Here is an 18,858-nt window from a genome sequence, read left to right on the forward strand (position 1 = left end):
CAATTGATCAATACAGCCTGCTACACTGACCCATTTAGACACACACACACACACACATACACACAAGGCCTAAATCCATGGAACACTAACACACTGGGCTCTCATTTTTAATCCCAAGATCAATAAAATGGTGGCAGTTAACAGCAGATCTGACTTTAACTGAGCAGCTAGGTTCTGTATTCCACAACTTTCTCACCTCTTTCAAGGCTTTAAAATCCAACTCAAAACCCTCTGAAGAAGCTGTGTATTAGTTTGTTTTGGTTACATCAAGTCATATTTATTTATACAGCCAAATATCAAATAAAATATCTCAGTGGGCTTTACAGGCCGATATCAGCAACGTTTTCTGATTCATCCAGGCTCTCTGCCCAAAAAGCAATTCTAGTACTTTGTATTGGGATGTAAAAAAACAGAAGTTGACAGGATTTTGATGTGACGTGTGATGGAAGATTTCAGTAAAATCTCACCACTGTTGGACAAATTGGTGACCCAGTGGTCTGAAACAGGTGCATGGGAAGAATCATTAAAGACTTTAATGAAGTCAATAAAAAAAATTGAGTAATGTCCAAAGATAATAACAGATTAATAAAAAAAACACTCAGAGCACATACACAAAGGCTACACAATCCACTAAGTTTGTGAAACAAAATTATTTGCAAAGTTTAACCTGAATCCATAGTGTTAACACAGTAAACAATGCAGATTTTTCTGGGAATATCATGGCTTTATACAAGGCACAATTGTATGTGGGCCAGACTTATGGCCATTTAAATTTATTTCATTGCCATAGTGCCACTTGTGGTTAAAATGCTGCGATATTTTGCAAGATCACTCTGTGGTCATCTAAATTTGGCTGCACTTGCACAATGTGAAGAATTAAAAGTAAGTCATGTCAAATCCAGCCAGATACAGGAATATGCATAAAATATCAAAAAGGAAAATTAAAAAGTATTCATTGGGATCAAGGATAAATATGTTAGTAAGTCTGGATGAAATTTTACAAATATTGAAAAAGTATGCTTCTGTGCCTCCCTATTCCCTTTTTACAAATGGCCCTAAAAATAGTCCCTTAGTGGCATTATCTGCAAAGCCACAACAAAAACTAGTCCTTTATTCCTTTCCCATGGCCTAACATTCCATCTAATTTAACTTAAATCTGATAAGTAGGTCTTAACTTCTACTGACTGGCAGACAAGAAAAAAAAAGACCAAAATTATAACGCCCTTGGCAGAGGTCAAAACAGTAAAATTTTGGTTAAATCTCATTGCACAATAAATCAATACCAATGGTCTTTGAGTAGCACTGGTAAGTCAAATCGATTGTAGAGGGCTCAGTGGTCGATGACTGTCAGCCATCGGGGCCCTACCCTATCAAGAGCAGCACTGGACTTGTGATAGATTGTCCTGTAAAATGTTACAAAACCTCCTGGTGTCTTAAAAATAAAAACTTGCACTAATTGTTCCTTAAAAACTAGATTATCAATGTTTTTTTTAAAAATATATATTCAGGAACTAGATAACTCGCTTCAACTTAGCTGACGTAAATGCTTTATTTCAAAAGCTTGCCTGATGTGGATGGAAACATAGCCAGAGTAATTGACAGTTGCAAGAAAATCATGGACTTAAAGTATACAGTTCTGCTGGTAAACAGCAAACTGTTCAGAGGGTGGAGAGAGTTGTTGTTTTCTAAGACAGACTGACAAAAACAGGGAGATAGTAACTCCTCTTCTTTGCTTTCTTCTGTTAGTGTTTTTTTCTATTGAGACAGGGAACATTAGCACTCTGTGCTGGGGATGACCACACACACGCAGTAAAATAAGTTAGGTAAAAATAAAAAAATAAAAATCACACACACAATCCATACCCATACACCAGTGCACACACGCTGAATATTAAAATCCGCCCGGCCAGGGTGTGTGTGTGTATGAAGTAAGCCAGAGGATATGGAGTTCAAAACATCCCATGTAGGCTTAGGGCATTGTTCTGCATTTCCCACGGTAACCAAGGATGGGTAAAGTGAGAGGGAAAAGGGGCGAGAGGGAGAGTTCTGCTTCAGTTACTACACAACAATAAAATCTCTTTCACAAGAGCCAGAGTTACAGTTCTGAAACGAATAATGTCCTTCCTGGCTTTTCTTATCAGCTGGTCACTGACTGACACAGCCAACCTATGGCTAAAATATCCCTTTTTCCAACAATGTATTTCTTTTGTCATTTGGTCCTGTCACTGTAACACTGTCTGACTGTCAATTTCTATACCCCCCCCTATCCCTAGCATGAAAATCTGTATCTGTTTTAGTGTAAAAAATTAATCTTACTTTCACTGGTTAACATGCTGTGAGTTGTGCTGTTGTGTGACAACAACAAAAAAGACACAGTCCACATCAGAGCAAACAAGATGGCCAAATCATCACATGATATCTCTACCGGTGTGCCATATATACACTGCCCATCATTAATTATCATGCAATTTAAACTGCCATGTGTATCGCATTATGAAGAGTATCGCACACAGTGGTAATTGGAGAAGTGGGTATACTATGAACAGGAGCTGAAACAATTAGTCAAGCAATCGATTAGTCAATTGACAGAAAATTAAATCACCAACAATTTTGATAAACAATTAATTGTTTAAGTTATTTATCAAGAAAAATTGACAAACATTCTCTAGTTCCAGCTTTTCCAGTGAGTAACGACCATGAACAAGCACTGTAAATGTGGCAAAATCTGCAAGAACGATTGCGGCTTTAAGATCCACCAAGCAAGGATGAAGGAGCAGTACAACACACAGGTGTCCAACCTGGTGAGAAGCAGGAGGTGCCAGGCCCGAAGTCACCCCATAGTGCCCGGAACCTCCAAGTGTTGCAAACTAATCCCTCAAACATCAAGTCTAAGAGGAGGCGGATCAAATGGCCTGCAGCTAACATGACTTCACTGTGGAATCTGTTTGACTAAGATGTCAAACAAATTCTGGAGGTAACAGTGAAGGGAGAGGTTGATGCTGACAACAATCATTGTCAGCATTGCAGCTGAACAGTTCGGAGAACAGGATGTTCCAGAACACCTTACTCGAAGAACCAAAAAGCAGTGAGGATCCAGGACTAAGCAGCACCTTGTACAAAGTGTAGAAGAACTGTCCCAAACTCCTGCTACATCTGTGGAAGATCCTGTGAGTCTGCAGTTCCGATCTCGATATTCAAGACCTTAGAGAGAAGGGTTAGCAACCACCTCAGGAAATGGCTGGGACTGCCAAAGAGCCTGAACAGCATTACACTCTATGGACACCACAACAAACTGCAACTGCCCTGGAGGAGGAATTCAAGGTAACAAGAGCCAGAGAATTGGTACAGTACAGGGACTCGAGTGATCCAAAGGTGAATAAAGCAGGGATCCAAATGAGAACTAGAAGGAAGTGGAGAGCAGAGCAGAGGAAGCTATTCAGGGGGTAGAAGCAAGGCTGCGTCACAAGAGGCTGGTGGGAGTGGTCACACAAGCCTGAACTGGGCAAGGATGCGTTCCAACTCCCCAAATGAACACCATCAGAGGGAAGGAAAGGCGCTGCCAAGTTAAGGAGGAGGTGAGAGCAGCAGTGGAGGAGACAAGAACCTGCAAATCGAGGGGAATGAAGCAACAGGGAGCTTGTACAAGATGGGAGAATGCGGTCGAGAGGAAAGTGACCTGGACCAAGCTTTGGAAAGCAGAGTCACACCACATCAAATTTCTCATCCAGGCAGTGTACAATGTGCTTCCAAGCCCATCAAATCTGCATACATGGGGCAAAGCAGAGTCACCAGCGTGCCCACTGTGCTCCAAGTGAGGAACCCTAGAGCACATCCTCAGCTGCTGCACAAAGGCTCTTGGAGAGGGATGTACCAATGGAAGCACGATCAGGTCCTGAAGACCATTGCTGAAGCCAGTGCAGGAGTTGAGTGGGCGACCCTCCAAGCAGTCCATCGCATTTCTCCGAGCTGGGAGCAACCAAAACTCGCCAAAAGAACATCTGCAGGTATCCTGACCTCTGCGAGGGACTGGCAGCCCATTGGTGGACCTCAAACGGCAGTTCCCCAACCACATTGCAGTCGCCACCCGGTGACCAGACATTTCCCTTGTGTCTGAGTCCACCAAGCAAGCTGTGCTGCTAGAGCTGACAGTTCCAAGGGAAGATCGCTTGGAAGGAAGCTCTCAAAGTACGCAGGACTGGTCAGCGACTGTCAGCAGGCTGCATGGAGAGCTTGTTTCCCAGTGGAGGTTGGATGCAGGGGATTTGCAGCCCTTTCTTTAGCCAGAGCCTTTAGACATTTGGGCATCAAGGGAGAGAGAAGAGGGGAACAATCCCCAGTACCACTGATGCGGCAGAGAGGGCTTCAAGATGGCTGTGGCTCAAAAGAGGAAATCCATGGAGTCATAGGTAGCAGCCATCTGGACACAAGCTGGGGTCTGATCAGTAGGGCTCGGACAATTCATGTAATTGACGTGATCGATTACACAAATACGTCAATTTGCACCTGGTCAAAGCATGGATTCTCCCGAGGACAAGCTGCAGCATTAAAACCTTGCCCACAATCTCCCCTCGCTCTACCCCTCCCGTGCAGTCTACTGACAGTCGCACATGCTCTGCACACTTCCCCTTTACTGATAGTGTCAAAAAGCGAGTATGTATCAGTGGCATTTAAGTAGTAAGGCTGCAACCATTGTCATTTTTCTTTAAATGACTGTCTAATTGTTAGCCTGTAAAGTATGAAAAAAGTCAAAGATTACCAGAGTCTTAAAATTGCTTATTTTTGTTGACCAACAGTCAAACACACCAAAAGGTTTTCTGTTTGCAATGATATTAAACATTGTAAATTGTAATCCTCACATTTGAGAAACTGTAATCACTAAATGGTATTTTTATAGTATAAAATTTATTTGATTAATTTTCTGTTGATCAACTGATCAATTAATCAAGTACTAATTCCAGCACTTGGACCAGTTAGACAGAAAACACAGCCGCTTGTCAAGTTACTGTGCTTTGTACAATAGAGAGGAAACAGAAGGGACACACACACACACACACACACACACAAACAGTTAGTGTCACTGGGGAGACTGGGAGGATTCAGTGGACCACACTGGATGTCTGCTGAGACGTCATCTAATTAGGAGAAAAGCAACGCCTAGCCCCATATGAACAGCTTGGTATGTACGTATGTACATACCATTGTTCTATTGAAGTGTGAATTCAAAGTGCAATAACAAATTGATAAAAGATGATAATCAACTATCAGATAGGCACTGCATAGTTTTGATTCAATAATAAGCAATAAGCATACATAAATATTTTCAACCAGGACTGAAATGTGAGGTTTGGCTATCATTATGTTAGTTGTTTTCTGACATGAGCTCTAAAGTATTTTTGTTTAACGTTACACTTTCACTGGCAATCATTTTCAGCAGCTGTGGGCTGATCACGGTAATGTCACCGGATCTTTTGTGTCCAAATAAAGATAAATTCTAGTTTTGGCGCATACGTGCAAAATTACAATTGATAATGGGTTACAATGCCCATGTTGTAACGTTAGCTAAAACTATCAAACAACAAATTACATGGTAGCATTTATTACCTGTCCAGCAGAAAACAGGCAAGTTGAAGTGAAAACATTTATCCCTCATCAGCAATTTTCCTCTACTTTCTTCTTCTTATTCCAACTGGTGCTATTACTCCACCACCATCAAGCTGCCACTTCAATGTAAAAAATGTAAAAGGGTATATAGAGCCAGTGTATGGTTTGTCTGCTACTGTAGAAAACATGGCGGTCTTCATAGAAGGGGACCCGCTCCCATGTGGATATAAAGGGCTTATTCTAAGGTAATGGAAACACAATGATTCTTGTTTTCAGGTGATTATACACTAATGAAAACATAATTATGAATATTATATTCCATTTCTGCCAAAAGATCCCTCTAAATATTATATACTGGACTTTTACGTCATACAAAACAACTTGTAAATTTGCAACTTTAAATATGTGTGTTTTCATGAATGCAAGATATGATTTTAATTTGTTAAACTGTTGCTTGCATAGTGGTACATTTTTGTTATATAACGTGGATCAGACTTAAATATACTTTAGAGTAAAAGCATTCTTAAAAGTTGTCATTCATCAGTTTCCTATGTTAAGTGGAAATATAGTAATCTAAACTTTTAAGAAAATAATAGTTAATAGTTACAAATGAAAATATTAAGATGGTATTTATAGGTTAACATGTTGCATAGATCTTAGCAGAAAGTAAAAGAAAAATATGAAAATGGTTTTGGAATATGGTTTTGTTTGGATACAAATGTGGAACATTCACTGAGAAAGTATAATCTTGTGAAAACAATTATCTGTACACTGAATAGTTTTGAAGCCCCCTAGGACTTGTCATTCATTTACGATCTCTAAGAAGGTTTTGTGAGGCCAATACTGTATAGTGAGGCAAAAGAGAAAAACAAGGCTGATCAAATGCACCTATTGGATCAGATTATTGTTTCTTTTTGCCTCACTATATGAGCCTTACAATATCTGTGTATTTGCCTGAGGAAGACCTTCCCAGAGTTTGCAATGTTCCAAATAAATGATACCTCCTAGGGGGATTCATAAACACTCAGGTGTGCAGGTAAACCAGATTAAAATGTGAAATCTAACATTTTCAGTCAGTAGTAGACAAAAGGGGTGCAAATATAAATAGAATTTATTCAAATGTGAACCATGTTTTTTTTTTATAAAAAGGACAAAACAGCAAAACACAAAAAGGTGGACACTATTTAAAAACTATAAATATAAAAGTAAACACATTTATTCAAATAAAATCAACAGACTGGGCCTGTGCAACAGGTAACAGCTATGCCCAAAGAGTCTTCAAACAGTCCTTTTAAAGTTGTGAGGACCAGCCAAAATGTCCTCACTTTCCAAAAATGTCCTCACTCTGTAAAAAATGTATAACAGTCCTCACTACACATACACGTCATAGTTTTATCAACAGTCCTCTTTTTTTGGAGCAAAAGTCATTCCTCTCTCTGTGTCTCATTCTGTCAGGCCCTTGAGGCAGTTTTCACTCATTCTGTGTGTTATGTCATTGGATGTAATACTACAACGTGGACAAACAACTGCTGTCAGGTCAAATTTCCTACCCATCTGATGTGTATTACAGTACAATACAACTCTGCATAATCTACAAGTTATCCAGTTATAGAACATAACTGCAGCCACCCAATTGTTTCAAGTGATAATCCACCAAAAATATATCTTTTAAGCTAGATCTACCTTTAATAATGATTAAATGTATAATGATAATCTTCCTGTGACACTGCAAAGGGCCTTTGTGTTCACTATTTTACCTTCTTTGCATCTGGTCTTGAAATGAAATCATGCATCACCTCCTAAATTTGAAGGATGGATTAAGGAAGTACTGAAAATAAACTTGGGAAAACTAGATACAAACTTAGGGCTCTCTAAAAACATTTGATGCAACATGGAAAACCTTTCTGGATTATATAAACTTTTGCCAGGGGTCTAGGACAACTGACCCCCCTCCAATTTCAAGAAGGTTATGTGCAACACAGCAGCATGCAACACAGTAAGTGGTCTGTAAATGTGTTTTCTAACCACACACACCCACACACATACACACACACTCTGATGTGGCTTAGGAATGTATATGAATTCGTTGTGTGTGTTTGTCTGCAGGGCCTGTTCATGTTTGTAACATCCAAGCTGAAATAAACATGTCAGAAGACACACATGACAATGATGACGGCTAAAAGACAAACTACACACACAGGCTACATCCACTACTACATTTCCGTTATAAAACATCACAATCTCTGTCTAGGCAAGCGTCTCAGCCCCATTTCAGAAATAATCTCCGTCCATACTAACACGCCTGAAAACGCACCTCACGTGACTATTCACATACATTGGGCATGCGCGAGCCAGTGTAACAGCAGCTACTCTGCCGGTGAATGTTCAGTTATAGTAAATACTGCGAACAAAGAACAGCACTGGCGAAAAGTAAGAGAGATTTCTTTGCTTGGACCGACGACGAGGCATAGACAACAAGGTTAGCAACGGCTGCGTTTCCAAACATATCCATTTTCGGGCTCAAAAACGCTGCAGTAGTGTGGACACTAAGTATAAACGTAGCAAAACTCATGCGTTTTAAAACGAAAACGTAGTAGTGTGGATGTAGCCACAGACACAGATTTGCACCCCCCCAGGCAAAGTAAATCAGCCGAACATACAATAACAGCTGCATCTCCTAAACACATAATGACAATCTGGACTGCTGCTTGGCTACTGTAGTGCAGTTTGACCCATGAATGTTGCCGTAGTCTGCAAGCACACTATTAGCACCGTGTGTGAGCATACCTGGTAATACGTCCTGATGTGTCTGGTGAGAACGGTCAGGTTGTGAAGGCGAAGCGACACATCATTGTTCACATTCTTGTTCAGCCTCTGATTGGTTGGGCTGGGGTCACTATGGACAAACACACACACACCAAGTGCAGGGTAACTATTGTGCTGGAGAAGGATTTATGCTCACATCAACACATGTCAGCCTGTGCCAGACTGATTTGCATGTGAACAGGGGGTGTGTAACACTGTCTGGCTGACCTACTGTGACTGTCATGACGTCAGATGTCGGAGCTCAATTCAGCTCTAATGGAAACTATTCTAAATATACACAGGCTAGAAAACAGACTTTAATTTTGCTGAGCTAGCATTAAAGATGGGGTCTTTACCATCTGAGCTCCTGGAAACAGGAACAATGCATTGGTGACATCTTCATATGGCTTGTTTTGTTCAAAGAGTAGTCCAAAACCCAAAGATGATCAATTTGCGATCATATATAAATGAGAAATTCAACAAATCAGCACACTGCCGAATCTGAAACCACAGAATGATTGGCATTTTTGTTTGAAAACTGTTGATTGATTTTTTTTTTTTGTCGATCAACTAATTGATTAATCAACTTATCGTTTCAGCTCTAATTTAAAAACACAATGTCAAAACTTCAATAATTACAACTAACAGTTTATACACTTGAAGTGGCACTAATTTCATTCATGACTTCCACTTCCATTGACTTCCAACTCAATGTATCACTTACACAATTTTACTCCTTTCATTCAGTGCTTATACTTAAACTGAAACTTTATTTTACTTATTTCCGCACTTCCATTTAAATGCCATCTCAAATCCTTTCAGTAACTATATTTTGACTACCACTTCAATGGCAGCCTATTTCAGTGTTTCAACTATTTCTAATGTTCCAACTGCAAATTATCAGCAGCGAGCGTGCTAAATTTTCAGGACATTTAACCTTTTCTAGTTTTATTCCCAATCAACAAGTCAATCAACAGTCAATTAAAGATTCCCAAATTAAAATGCAATATTATCACAAATTTCTGCCCCGGTACAGTATTTATTTTTTGAAAGGTCAGATAATAGGTTTACCAACTGTCTCGGAGTGGCTTTCTTTTAATATTCCTCATGGCTCTTTCATCCTGGCCTCGCCTCTGTAACCCACTTTCCTATAAACCCCTACCAAGTCCTAATCACACCCCCAGTCAGTTAGCCCAACCTACATTCAGTGTGTGGAGAACAATAGCGTGATTATCATTGTTTCTGAAGACAATAACGAACATATGGTCTGATTGGGGACAGAGGGCCGTCTGGATGGTAGAAGATTCTGGTTCCACACAAGTAGTTACGTTTCATTACTGTTCCTAAGCTATTCGACCATCCAGCAAGCAGTTCTGATGGAGTATACTGGCCCCTTAAGAGTCTACAACCATGCTACTGGCTCAGTGGTGCTTTAAGCTAAATGCTAATTTGCATGCTAAAATGCTCACAATGATAATGCTAACATGCTGATGTTCAGCAGGTATAATGTTTACCATATTCACCATCTTAGTTTAGCATGTTAACATGTTAACATTTACTAATTAGCACTTAACACAAGGTGTAGCTGAAGATGATAAGAATGGCATTAGTTTTGCAGTTATTTGCTCATAAATCAAAGAACTGGACAAATTAAAATTTTGACCTGATGATGGACTAATAACATATGAACCAGTGGGCTTGGGGATGAGTGCCACAGGGTAGGGAAGTTGGATAGTATTTAGACACAGACTAACGCATTGTTGATTTTGGTCTTTTCATGGGATTTGTTGACGATAAGAAAATATAGAATAACGCCAGCATTATCATTTAAATTCTGGAAGAAACACTTTGGACAGGCTGGGAGTTCTGCATGTTCTGTTGTCATATTTACAAAACCCGGATATTGTCACAACATACTCATAGTAAAAGACTGGCCTATTCAATTGGCGGCCTGCGGGCCACATCCGGCCCAGAAGCAACCCCCGAGTGGCACAGCATACATAAACCTGATATATGACAAAATATGTAAACTACATAGATAGTGTATGGAAGGAACGAGTGAGCCATCTCGCTTCCTTCTCATCTCTGTTGAGAGTTGCACATGCGCAGTGCTGATCAGGCAGGATGCTTATGGATGTAGTGACACTGCCAATCACATCTTTCACACGTCAACATTTTCTCCTGTGAGTTCTAACCAAGCTTAGTAGTTTTTCAAAATCTGGCTATTGACAGTCACAAGTAGGGAAGTGCTCTACTGAAAAGATGTCTCTGTCAACCCTGAAATGTAAAATTGACTATGAAAACCGTCAGTTTAACCCTGCCTGGACTGGCAAGTAACTTTACTTGTTTATTTTACCACCTGTATTTGTTTAAAATATGTCATTACTAAAAGCTAAAAATAAAAAAGTTTAAAATAGGCTTCTGAAAATGTCTGGCCCATCTACATATTCTGGTTTTAAAATCTGGCCCAATTTAATATGTAATTGAATAGCCCTGGTATAAGAAGTAACAGTCTTTGAAAAGCCAAACCATATTCTGCTGTTTGAAATGTACATCCTGCACTCATGTCATATGTCAGTTACAGTTGCATCCCCTTCATATTTGTGACTGATTCTCTCTCTGTGCAGTGCCAGCTTTTTGTTTTCTTGTATCCGCAGATCCAGGTGCTAAATATGCATAAACTGAATCTGTTGAGAGTTGCTGCACCGCAGTCTTACAGCAGCTCAGTTCTAAAGGGACTGTTAATGAAATAACTCATGCTCTCTCTTATACTCTAACTGTATTTCTTGATGCAGACTACAGCAGCACATCTGGCTGTGACATTTACAACCTGAAACCAGCGAGTCAGGATGTGGTCGCACAAACACACTTACACAGACATGCACAGGAAACACTGGATTAATTTACCGCTCATAAACCCAGTCCCAACACACAACAATATACACCAAAATAACTTTTTTGACTCATGCAAATAAAACATGAAACTCTCACTCTGTACAGTGTTACATACATGTGTGTCATGATCTTATGCAGGAAGACGCCATCCACCAGCTCCATGAACATGTTGACCCGCTCCTCAGAGCCTACGTCGTTACATGAACCCAAAGGACCCAACGTCTGCACCTAGAGACAGAAAGACAAGTCAACTACATTGCACCTAGAAATATCTACTGAACACTCCTTTTTTCCTTTCAACTTAATATTTTGGTAGACTTTGAATTTTCAATCAGGATTTTCAAGAACTCATGTTAAATCAATGGGTATCTTCCAAAGTTATTAGTTAGTCTTTTTAGTATGAAAATCCCTCCTTGTGCTTCCACGGACAGTGTTTCCTTGTGCTGCAGCAGAAAGACTGAAAGAAGCACAAAGAAATACTTGGTACTAAAAAGACTAACTTTGGAAGATACACACTTGATTTGATTAATTCAGACTGCTGAAGCTTCATATTAGCTTCAGCTGAACTTTAGAATGCATTTTTGCACAGACAGACTGTGGATTTTGTCCCCCAATACTTTCATTGAAATAGCATTTTGAAGTGATCTCTTCCTGGCCAGTATGGACAGCAGGAACGATTACATTGACCAATAACCCCTTCTTTGTACATATGGGCATGTCAGTAATGTTTTAAGATCGAAATCTGAACATTTCCTTTAAGAGCTATACTGGCACTAAAATGCCATACAGCACATTTAATAGTTTTTCAAACTATTTATTCAGGGGGAGATTGTTGAGAGTAATGCTCTCTTTTTGACGAACGCTCCGCTCACACTCACACAGTGACACAGCTGGAAGCTGCAAATGGGGAATTAAGAGCTCGGAGATCATACTTGCGACCTTCCAGTCACAAAACCCATTTCTCTAACCTTGGATGTGTAAATACAGAAAAAAAAACAGAATGAAAAACAGAGTGTAACTGGTCAAGTGAAAATTGCCCTGTTTCGCCTTTCTACTGTGTGGCTGTGTTAATTGTGTTTGTCTGTATCCAACAAAGATGGAGAAAAATATCGATTGACCGGTCAGGTCAACAGGATGTGAGGTTACAGGGAAACAGGACATACCACAGAGTTAATAACCTATTGATTGCTAGAGTTTGGGCTGGGAGCCCATATTGGGCAGAGGGAAGATTAAAAATGGATCCCAAGCAAAATCTGAAGACACTGGTATCTATCAAAGTCTACTAGGGAATTGATATATTTAATCTTACTTTTTTTCCATTTTTGCTTTCCTTTAATGTTGTAAAGCATCCTTAACTACACAGAAACACACCACAAAACAAAGTATGTTTAATATAATAATAATAATAAAAATAATAATAATAATAATACATTTACCAGTAAATGAACATATGCAAAGGAATATGGTGCACAAGACACATTTCTGATGTTTACAGTGGGTTAAAGAATGCTGCTTTACTCCACCAGTAAGACTGGATTTGGTTTCATTTACTTTTAACCAATTATATTCTCAGTCTTTACTTAAAGCTTTGCTAGATTAGTAAAATGAGCTGTTGTGTTGTTTGCTCTGATGAAGATAGTGACTGTTAACACATTCAGCCCTTGGACATTAGCAAGACAGCAAAAATTCCCAAAACAATGTGAATATTTGGGTCAACTGAGGGAAACTCTTGTGAATGTATTAGCATTTTAATGGCAAAAGATGATGAACAGGGAAAAAACACACAGGAGCAACCCAAGAACTGCAGCTGTAACCAGTGAAGCAGAAGAACTAGAGAATTCACTTTTTTCTGTTTGATATTTAGTATTGGATCTAAATTTGGAAAGTCCCAGAAACATCAACCAATATCTCTCAATGGATCACTTAATCTGAAGCTTTTACACTGAAAAATATTTTCCTTGTCACTGCAATGTAACAATCTGAACAGTGTCAATCAATGGGTTAATAGTGCAAGAGAGTAAACTACTATAGAATGGTATATTAAAGGTCAAAGTTGTTTGTTTCTACTGGTTAGTCAGTTAGTTCTTGTAAATAAATATACCCGAATTGAGAGAAACAGAAGAGAGAAAGTAAAACAGACACAGAGGTCAGCAGCTCGTGAGCATCATCCTCACACAACTGTGTGCGCGTGTTGCTCCCACTCACCCACACCACCAGCGGTGACTCCATGAAAGTGGCCAGTAACTCGGACAGAGTCACATCCATGGTTGTTAACAACGGCTTCCGTGTCCGCTTATCAATCACCAACCAATCATCAATACGCCGGTCAATCAGTCGATATCCGCAGTAGGCTCGCGGTAGGTCTCAACGCAGGACAGAACAAAGCCCTTGCGAGGCATCGATCCCCCCCTGCTCGAGCTCTCTTTCACACCACTATTGTCTCGCGCTGTCCCGTTTCCCTAAACACTGGGTTTAAAATAAAAAACAAGTTAAATATGAATAAAGACTGTTCGAAATACTCCCACAAACGCTCATATGCACCGCGGATTCAATTCCGTTAATTTTAGCGGGTAAATATCCAGTTTATTTTCCGGTTGAAGGTATAACACTTGATCCAAACTTCGCAGGACAGTTGTTCGCGTTGCCAAGGATACACGACTCGGACCGTAAAGCGGCGAAACCGCCGTGAAACAAGAGGAAAAAAGTAAACAAATTAAAAAAGAATAAAATACACGATAGAGGAAAACAGAGAACGGTAAAATAGTTGTTTCCGTTATTTACTACATCTCCACCACCTCTACCTCTGTCCTCTCCATCAACCTGACTGAGACCAAGGAACGATTGATTGACAGGAGTACCGACCAATCCGCTACTGCAAGAAGCGCGGTTCCCGCCTTCAGCGATAAATCAGCCAGTGCAGTAATTCGGTAGAGTTTTCTCTGAATCTGACGTCAACGCCAGACAGACTCAACCAACCAAAGAGCTTAGACGGAACAAGATAGTAGACTGAGCCAGGCCTGTGCAGAATCGGGCACCGGCGATCGCCGCACAATGTAAACTTTTATACTCGGAAACGTATCTTAATATTCCATTCACTAGCCTAATACAATACTGTAGTCTACAAATACATCCTACCCCCTCTCCTACTGATTGAAATGTAGCCTAATGTGCGCTTCCATGGGTGCTGCCATTGTTACGTGACGTCAGACAACTGCTTCTTTATGAAGTCGGGGTAGATGGATTTGCCCCGAGCTCACAAGTAGGAAATCCGACTTTAAGTAGTGGAAGTACTTTCCATTGTACTTTTCCTAGGAGGAGATCGGACATTTTCGATTTCCGAGTTGTCTGAAACGCAGCATTGATACTTTGCTGTGATGTCATGTACATGTGGGCAACGATAACCTCACGAGATCGGGGCGGCCGCAGTTTTTCGAGCCAGGCGCCGCAGGTACTTTCCACCGACTGCAAGACTCAGGGCATGATGGGAAACGCCTGGCTGTCGCCAGGTCAAAGAGTCGATTGGCTCTTAGTTTCGACCACAAACACCGCGTTTTGTAGAAAATCCAAATTTTCTATGTAATTGTAATATTTAACGCTAGATCGTAGGATAATAGTCTCATGTTGTGCAATGAAGTTTTTAATCTGTCATATTTTGTGTTGTTGATACTAATAATAAAGGTTTTTTACATAGCACTTATCAAAACGAGCAATTATAACATACATACATACAGACATAAAAAGAACCAAGGCACATTTCCACAAATATATAATTACACGCAAATATAAATAAATCAATAAATAAAGATTCTAAGAGAGCCTAATTACAACTTGATGACGATGTTTGTCAGCCAGAGAAGAGGAATATGTATAGTCAAAGAATTCCACAGGTTATAACTACTCTGAAGCGACATAAAACCTATTAAAAGAATAACATGTTTGGAACTGAGTCTAATTATGTTCACTGAAGGAAGCCTGTGTTGCCTATGTATGTAGCTCTGAGAATGTTTGAACTGTTTCAGTAGTTCAATTTCTTAAATTTAGAGTTGTATGATTTTTAAATGACAGTGCCTTTACATACATTTTCTATGTAGGCTATAATTATTTAATAAATATGACTTCCAAGGGCTTAAATCTGCCCAATCTTTCTCTGATTCTCTCCTCAGTTATAACAGTGGCCTCGTTAAACAAATAAAAAGTTATGAAAAACTAAGACCATTGTGAAAAGTAGATGAATTATTATTATTTATTGTCCATCTTCATGGAAAAGTAGGGGGATCTCTTCTGCTTCAACTTCATCAGCGATCAAGAACACATATGCGATAATTACAATATCTGAACGTGGTCTGCATAATTATCTGAATGTGGCCTGCAAACTACAGGTAGCCTACAAATGCATCTAACAGGATGTAAATATTTATGAAAATATTTAGAAAACCAGGTCATGATTACTGGAAAGAGACATTGCTGTTGAGTTTTTCAAATGTATTTTCTTGGCGTTTTGAGCCCCACAAGCCGAGTGCTATATAGTATATATTGGAAATGCATGCAAAAGTAATGACTATCGTGGATACCGTTGTCTAGTGTTTCGTGTCTAAATTTAGTATAGGCAGGTCTGCACGGGCAATAGTTCAAACGTGCAAGGACAAGAGGTCCTGGTTTAAATACTATAGTAGTCTTAAACCCGGAGGTAAAAAGAAAAAGAGTAAAATAGAGGCTGTGTGATAAGACCTTAGGCCAAGTGGCCTAGAAAATGCTAAGACTGTACTTTAACTCATAACCGTCACTTTGAGTTTGATACTCATAACTGTTACTTTGAGCTGAGCGTTCGTAAATGTAATGTGTTCACAGGATAATAAGCTAGACATTCGTCTAACAAGTGATTTGCCATGTACTGATTGATGTGCACTTCTGAAAAATACAGTGCAGTCTGTAGGAATGGGTGATTAATGATTAACTATAATATTAAACTATATGATAGCGTGTATAGAAAACACAAGACCAGAGCAGGTGAAAACACAGACAAAGATAGGAGTAGCAGTGTTTTATGCTGGTTTTGGGGATATCGTTTCTGACACTATAAAAACAATAAAGGCGATAAAGAAGATAAAAGACAATAAGAGGAAACCCGTTACCCTGTAAAACATGAGCCTTTAGAAGGACGTTTTGCTTAAAATACATGAACCTTGAAAAGGGACTTTTTTAAATTCATGAGGTTTTGTGCAAAATAAAGAATATCTCCTGATAAGGCCTGTATCCAGTAAGGTGACATATTTACTTGATAAAGGAATAGAGGGTTTTTCTATAACCATTAAAGGGATTAAAACACATTCTCAAGGGAAACCGGGTTCACAATTCTAAAATAAAAAAAAGATCAGTGGCTTAATTCAGACAAGAATCAAAATAAAATGAAACATCACTGACACAAAAATCCTTTTTTACAACATTATTAATGTCTAATGTAAAATAAAAACCAAGTAAAATAATACTGTGTGATAAAACATTGTGTTGAAAGCAAAAATAAAATATACATAAATTTCAATAATAGAATTATACAAAATATTGGCACAATTAAGAAGGCGTGTATGGTTGGAGAAGAAGAGAAAATAATAGTTAATTAATTAAGTCAATAAAATAAAATAACTTAGATACTAAACTAAACTAAAAATACTCTTAGAAATTGATAAACTTAAAGATTTGGGACTTTACTGAAACAACTAGAAATCTGACCATAGGAAAACAGTGGCACAAATAATCATGAAAACTACAAAAATAACAGCAGAAGAAATTTTAATAAAAGCAAATCAACTGCCTGAAAAATAAAATTTAAAAAATTGGCCAAAGATGGGTGCGAAGAACAAAAAACACTGCAACCAAATGGCCAGAGGGCAGCACCTTTGACGTGTGTGTGTGTGAAGAGATGGGAACTCATCAAAAATCATAAAATAAAGGAAAAAGGAAAGTAAAAGGCAAGTAGAACAAAGGAAAAGAGTTATGTAGAAAAGAAAGTGCAGAGAAATGTTGAACCAAGGTGTGGAGAAAGGAAAGGCCCCACCATATGCAATCCAAAGAATTGAAGAACGCCACCTTCTGAAAGTATGCAAGAGCTAAACCTAACTGACGGAGATGGCCCACACACCAGTACTCAACTTAAAGCTGTTAAACAAACTAATCCAGTAATAACCTAATTTAAATAAATAAATATTACACAGACATTGATCTTTGCTCCACTTTTTTCAGTGTGTCACTAAGTCCCAGGTCTCAACGCTTGTTTGCATTTACATAGAGGTAATCAATATGTATGTATACAGGTGTTTGGCCCAAGATTTTAAGTATTAAAAGAAGATTTGCATGATTTACCAAATAAAGACACCACAGGCTGAGGAAGAACTGTGGCTCCAAAGAAGGGCATCTCAAGGCCCTGTCCAAAATTTGAAGGTCTCATAGTGGTTGTGTGCAGCTACCACTGTTATTTTTAGTCATTCCTGAGGAGCATGATTTTCAACATTGCGCAGGAGGAGAAGGTAATCAAGAAGATAACAAACATGGGATTATGGTCACTTAAATTGCAGGCACAGGTAGATACAATATTGGCTAGATGTATAACATGCATAAAAAACAACATTCAAAAAGGCTAAACCACGGCAATTGAAAATATACCAATACCGCAGGGTCCCTTTAAACACATTACAATGGACTATGCAGACATTGTGATTCAATTCTTATGCAGAGAAGTCTTGAGTCGGCTTGCCAACAATGATAAGTTCAGATAACAGGAGAGAGTTTATTGACAAAACAGTAAAAGGTATATACTAAAAATTAGGAATAAAACAAAGGCTAGGATGTGTATACCAAAAACAATTAAAGTGAAGATGTAAAGCAGACAGGTCATTCTGCCATTACCAAACAAGCAGCAATACAATCACAGGATCATAATGTCCCCAATCGGATGTTTGGGAGAAACAGAATGTGAAAAGGGTCCTAATTCAACCTGATATTCCCGCTGTTGTATTGCAAAACAAATAGGAGAGTATTTTGTTGTGCTGCTCACTGTGCAGAGCAGAATGTCAACAACTACTGCGTTGCCTAGAAAAATAGTGCTGTGTGTGTGCGCTAAGAGGTGTAAAAATTGTGCAGATTTTTCTCCTTTGATATGCGTTTGTTGGTTGTAGCTGCAGTGAAGTTATGTTATTTATACTTCTCTGTCTCATTCTGATGTTTAATTTTAAAAGTCGATTAGAATTCAACCACCTGCTCGTTTAATTTCTGTACCTGTTATGATCTATGGTGCAAACTCAGACTCAGGAGTTAGATTTAGGCAAAGGGTTTTTATTGTCCAGTTACTGAATGGAGAGGCCTGATTGGAGAGTCCCGCCCCAAAGGTTCTGGGTAACTTCAGTTTGACAACATAGGGGTTAATGATAGCCAGAATCTCAAATGGCCCAATGAAACGGGGTGTGAGTTTCTTGGAATCAGTTTTCAGGGGAATGTCTTAAGAGGATAACCATTCTTTCTGACCTGGTTGGTCTGAGTTATGGGCGTACTCCACCAAATGGCAGA

General features: G+C 39.1%; 1 protein-coding gene across 6 annotated transcripts in view; it reads right to left on the reverse strand.

Annotated features, from left to right (window-relative positions):
- ccdc88c (coiled-coil domain containing 88C) overlaps positions 1-14,741 on the reverse strand; it is a 67,264-nt gene extending 52,523 nt beyond the window's left edge. For 2 of the 6 annotated variants that reach the window (XM_044166409.1, XM_044166408.1), the window contains exons 1-3: positions 13,507-14,731; positions 11,417-11,529; positions 8,389-8,497 (exon numbers count right to left, since the gene is read on the reverse strand). In XM_044166409.1, coding sequence (XP_044022344.1) covers positions 8,389-8,497; positions 11,417-11,529; positions 13,507-13,566 — 282 coding nt within the window. In that variant the 5' untranslated portion in view covers positions 13,567-14,731. Of the gene's footprint in view, positions 1-8,388; positions 8,498-11,416; positions 11,530-13,506 lie in introns of all 6 variants that reach the window. The other 4 variants (XR_006374547.1, XM_044166407.1, XM_044166406.1 and 1 more) reach the window with 4 other exon arrangements.
- Between the last annotated feature and the right edge of the window lie 4,117 nt (positions 14,742-18,858).

The sequence above is a fragment of the Siniperca chuatsi genome, linkage group LG15 (genome assembly GCF_020085105.1).
Source record: "Siniperca chuatsi isolate FFG_IHB_CAS linkage group LG15, ASM2008510v1, whole genome shotgun sequence".
Taxonomy (NCBI): Eukaryota; Metazoa; Chordata; class Actinopteri; order Centrarchiformes; family Sinipercidae; genus Siniperca; species Siniperca chuatsi.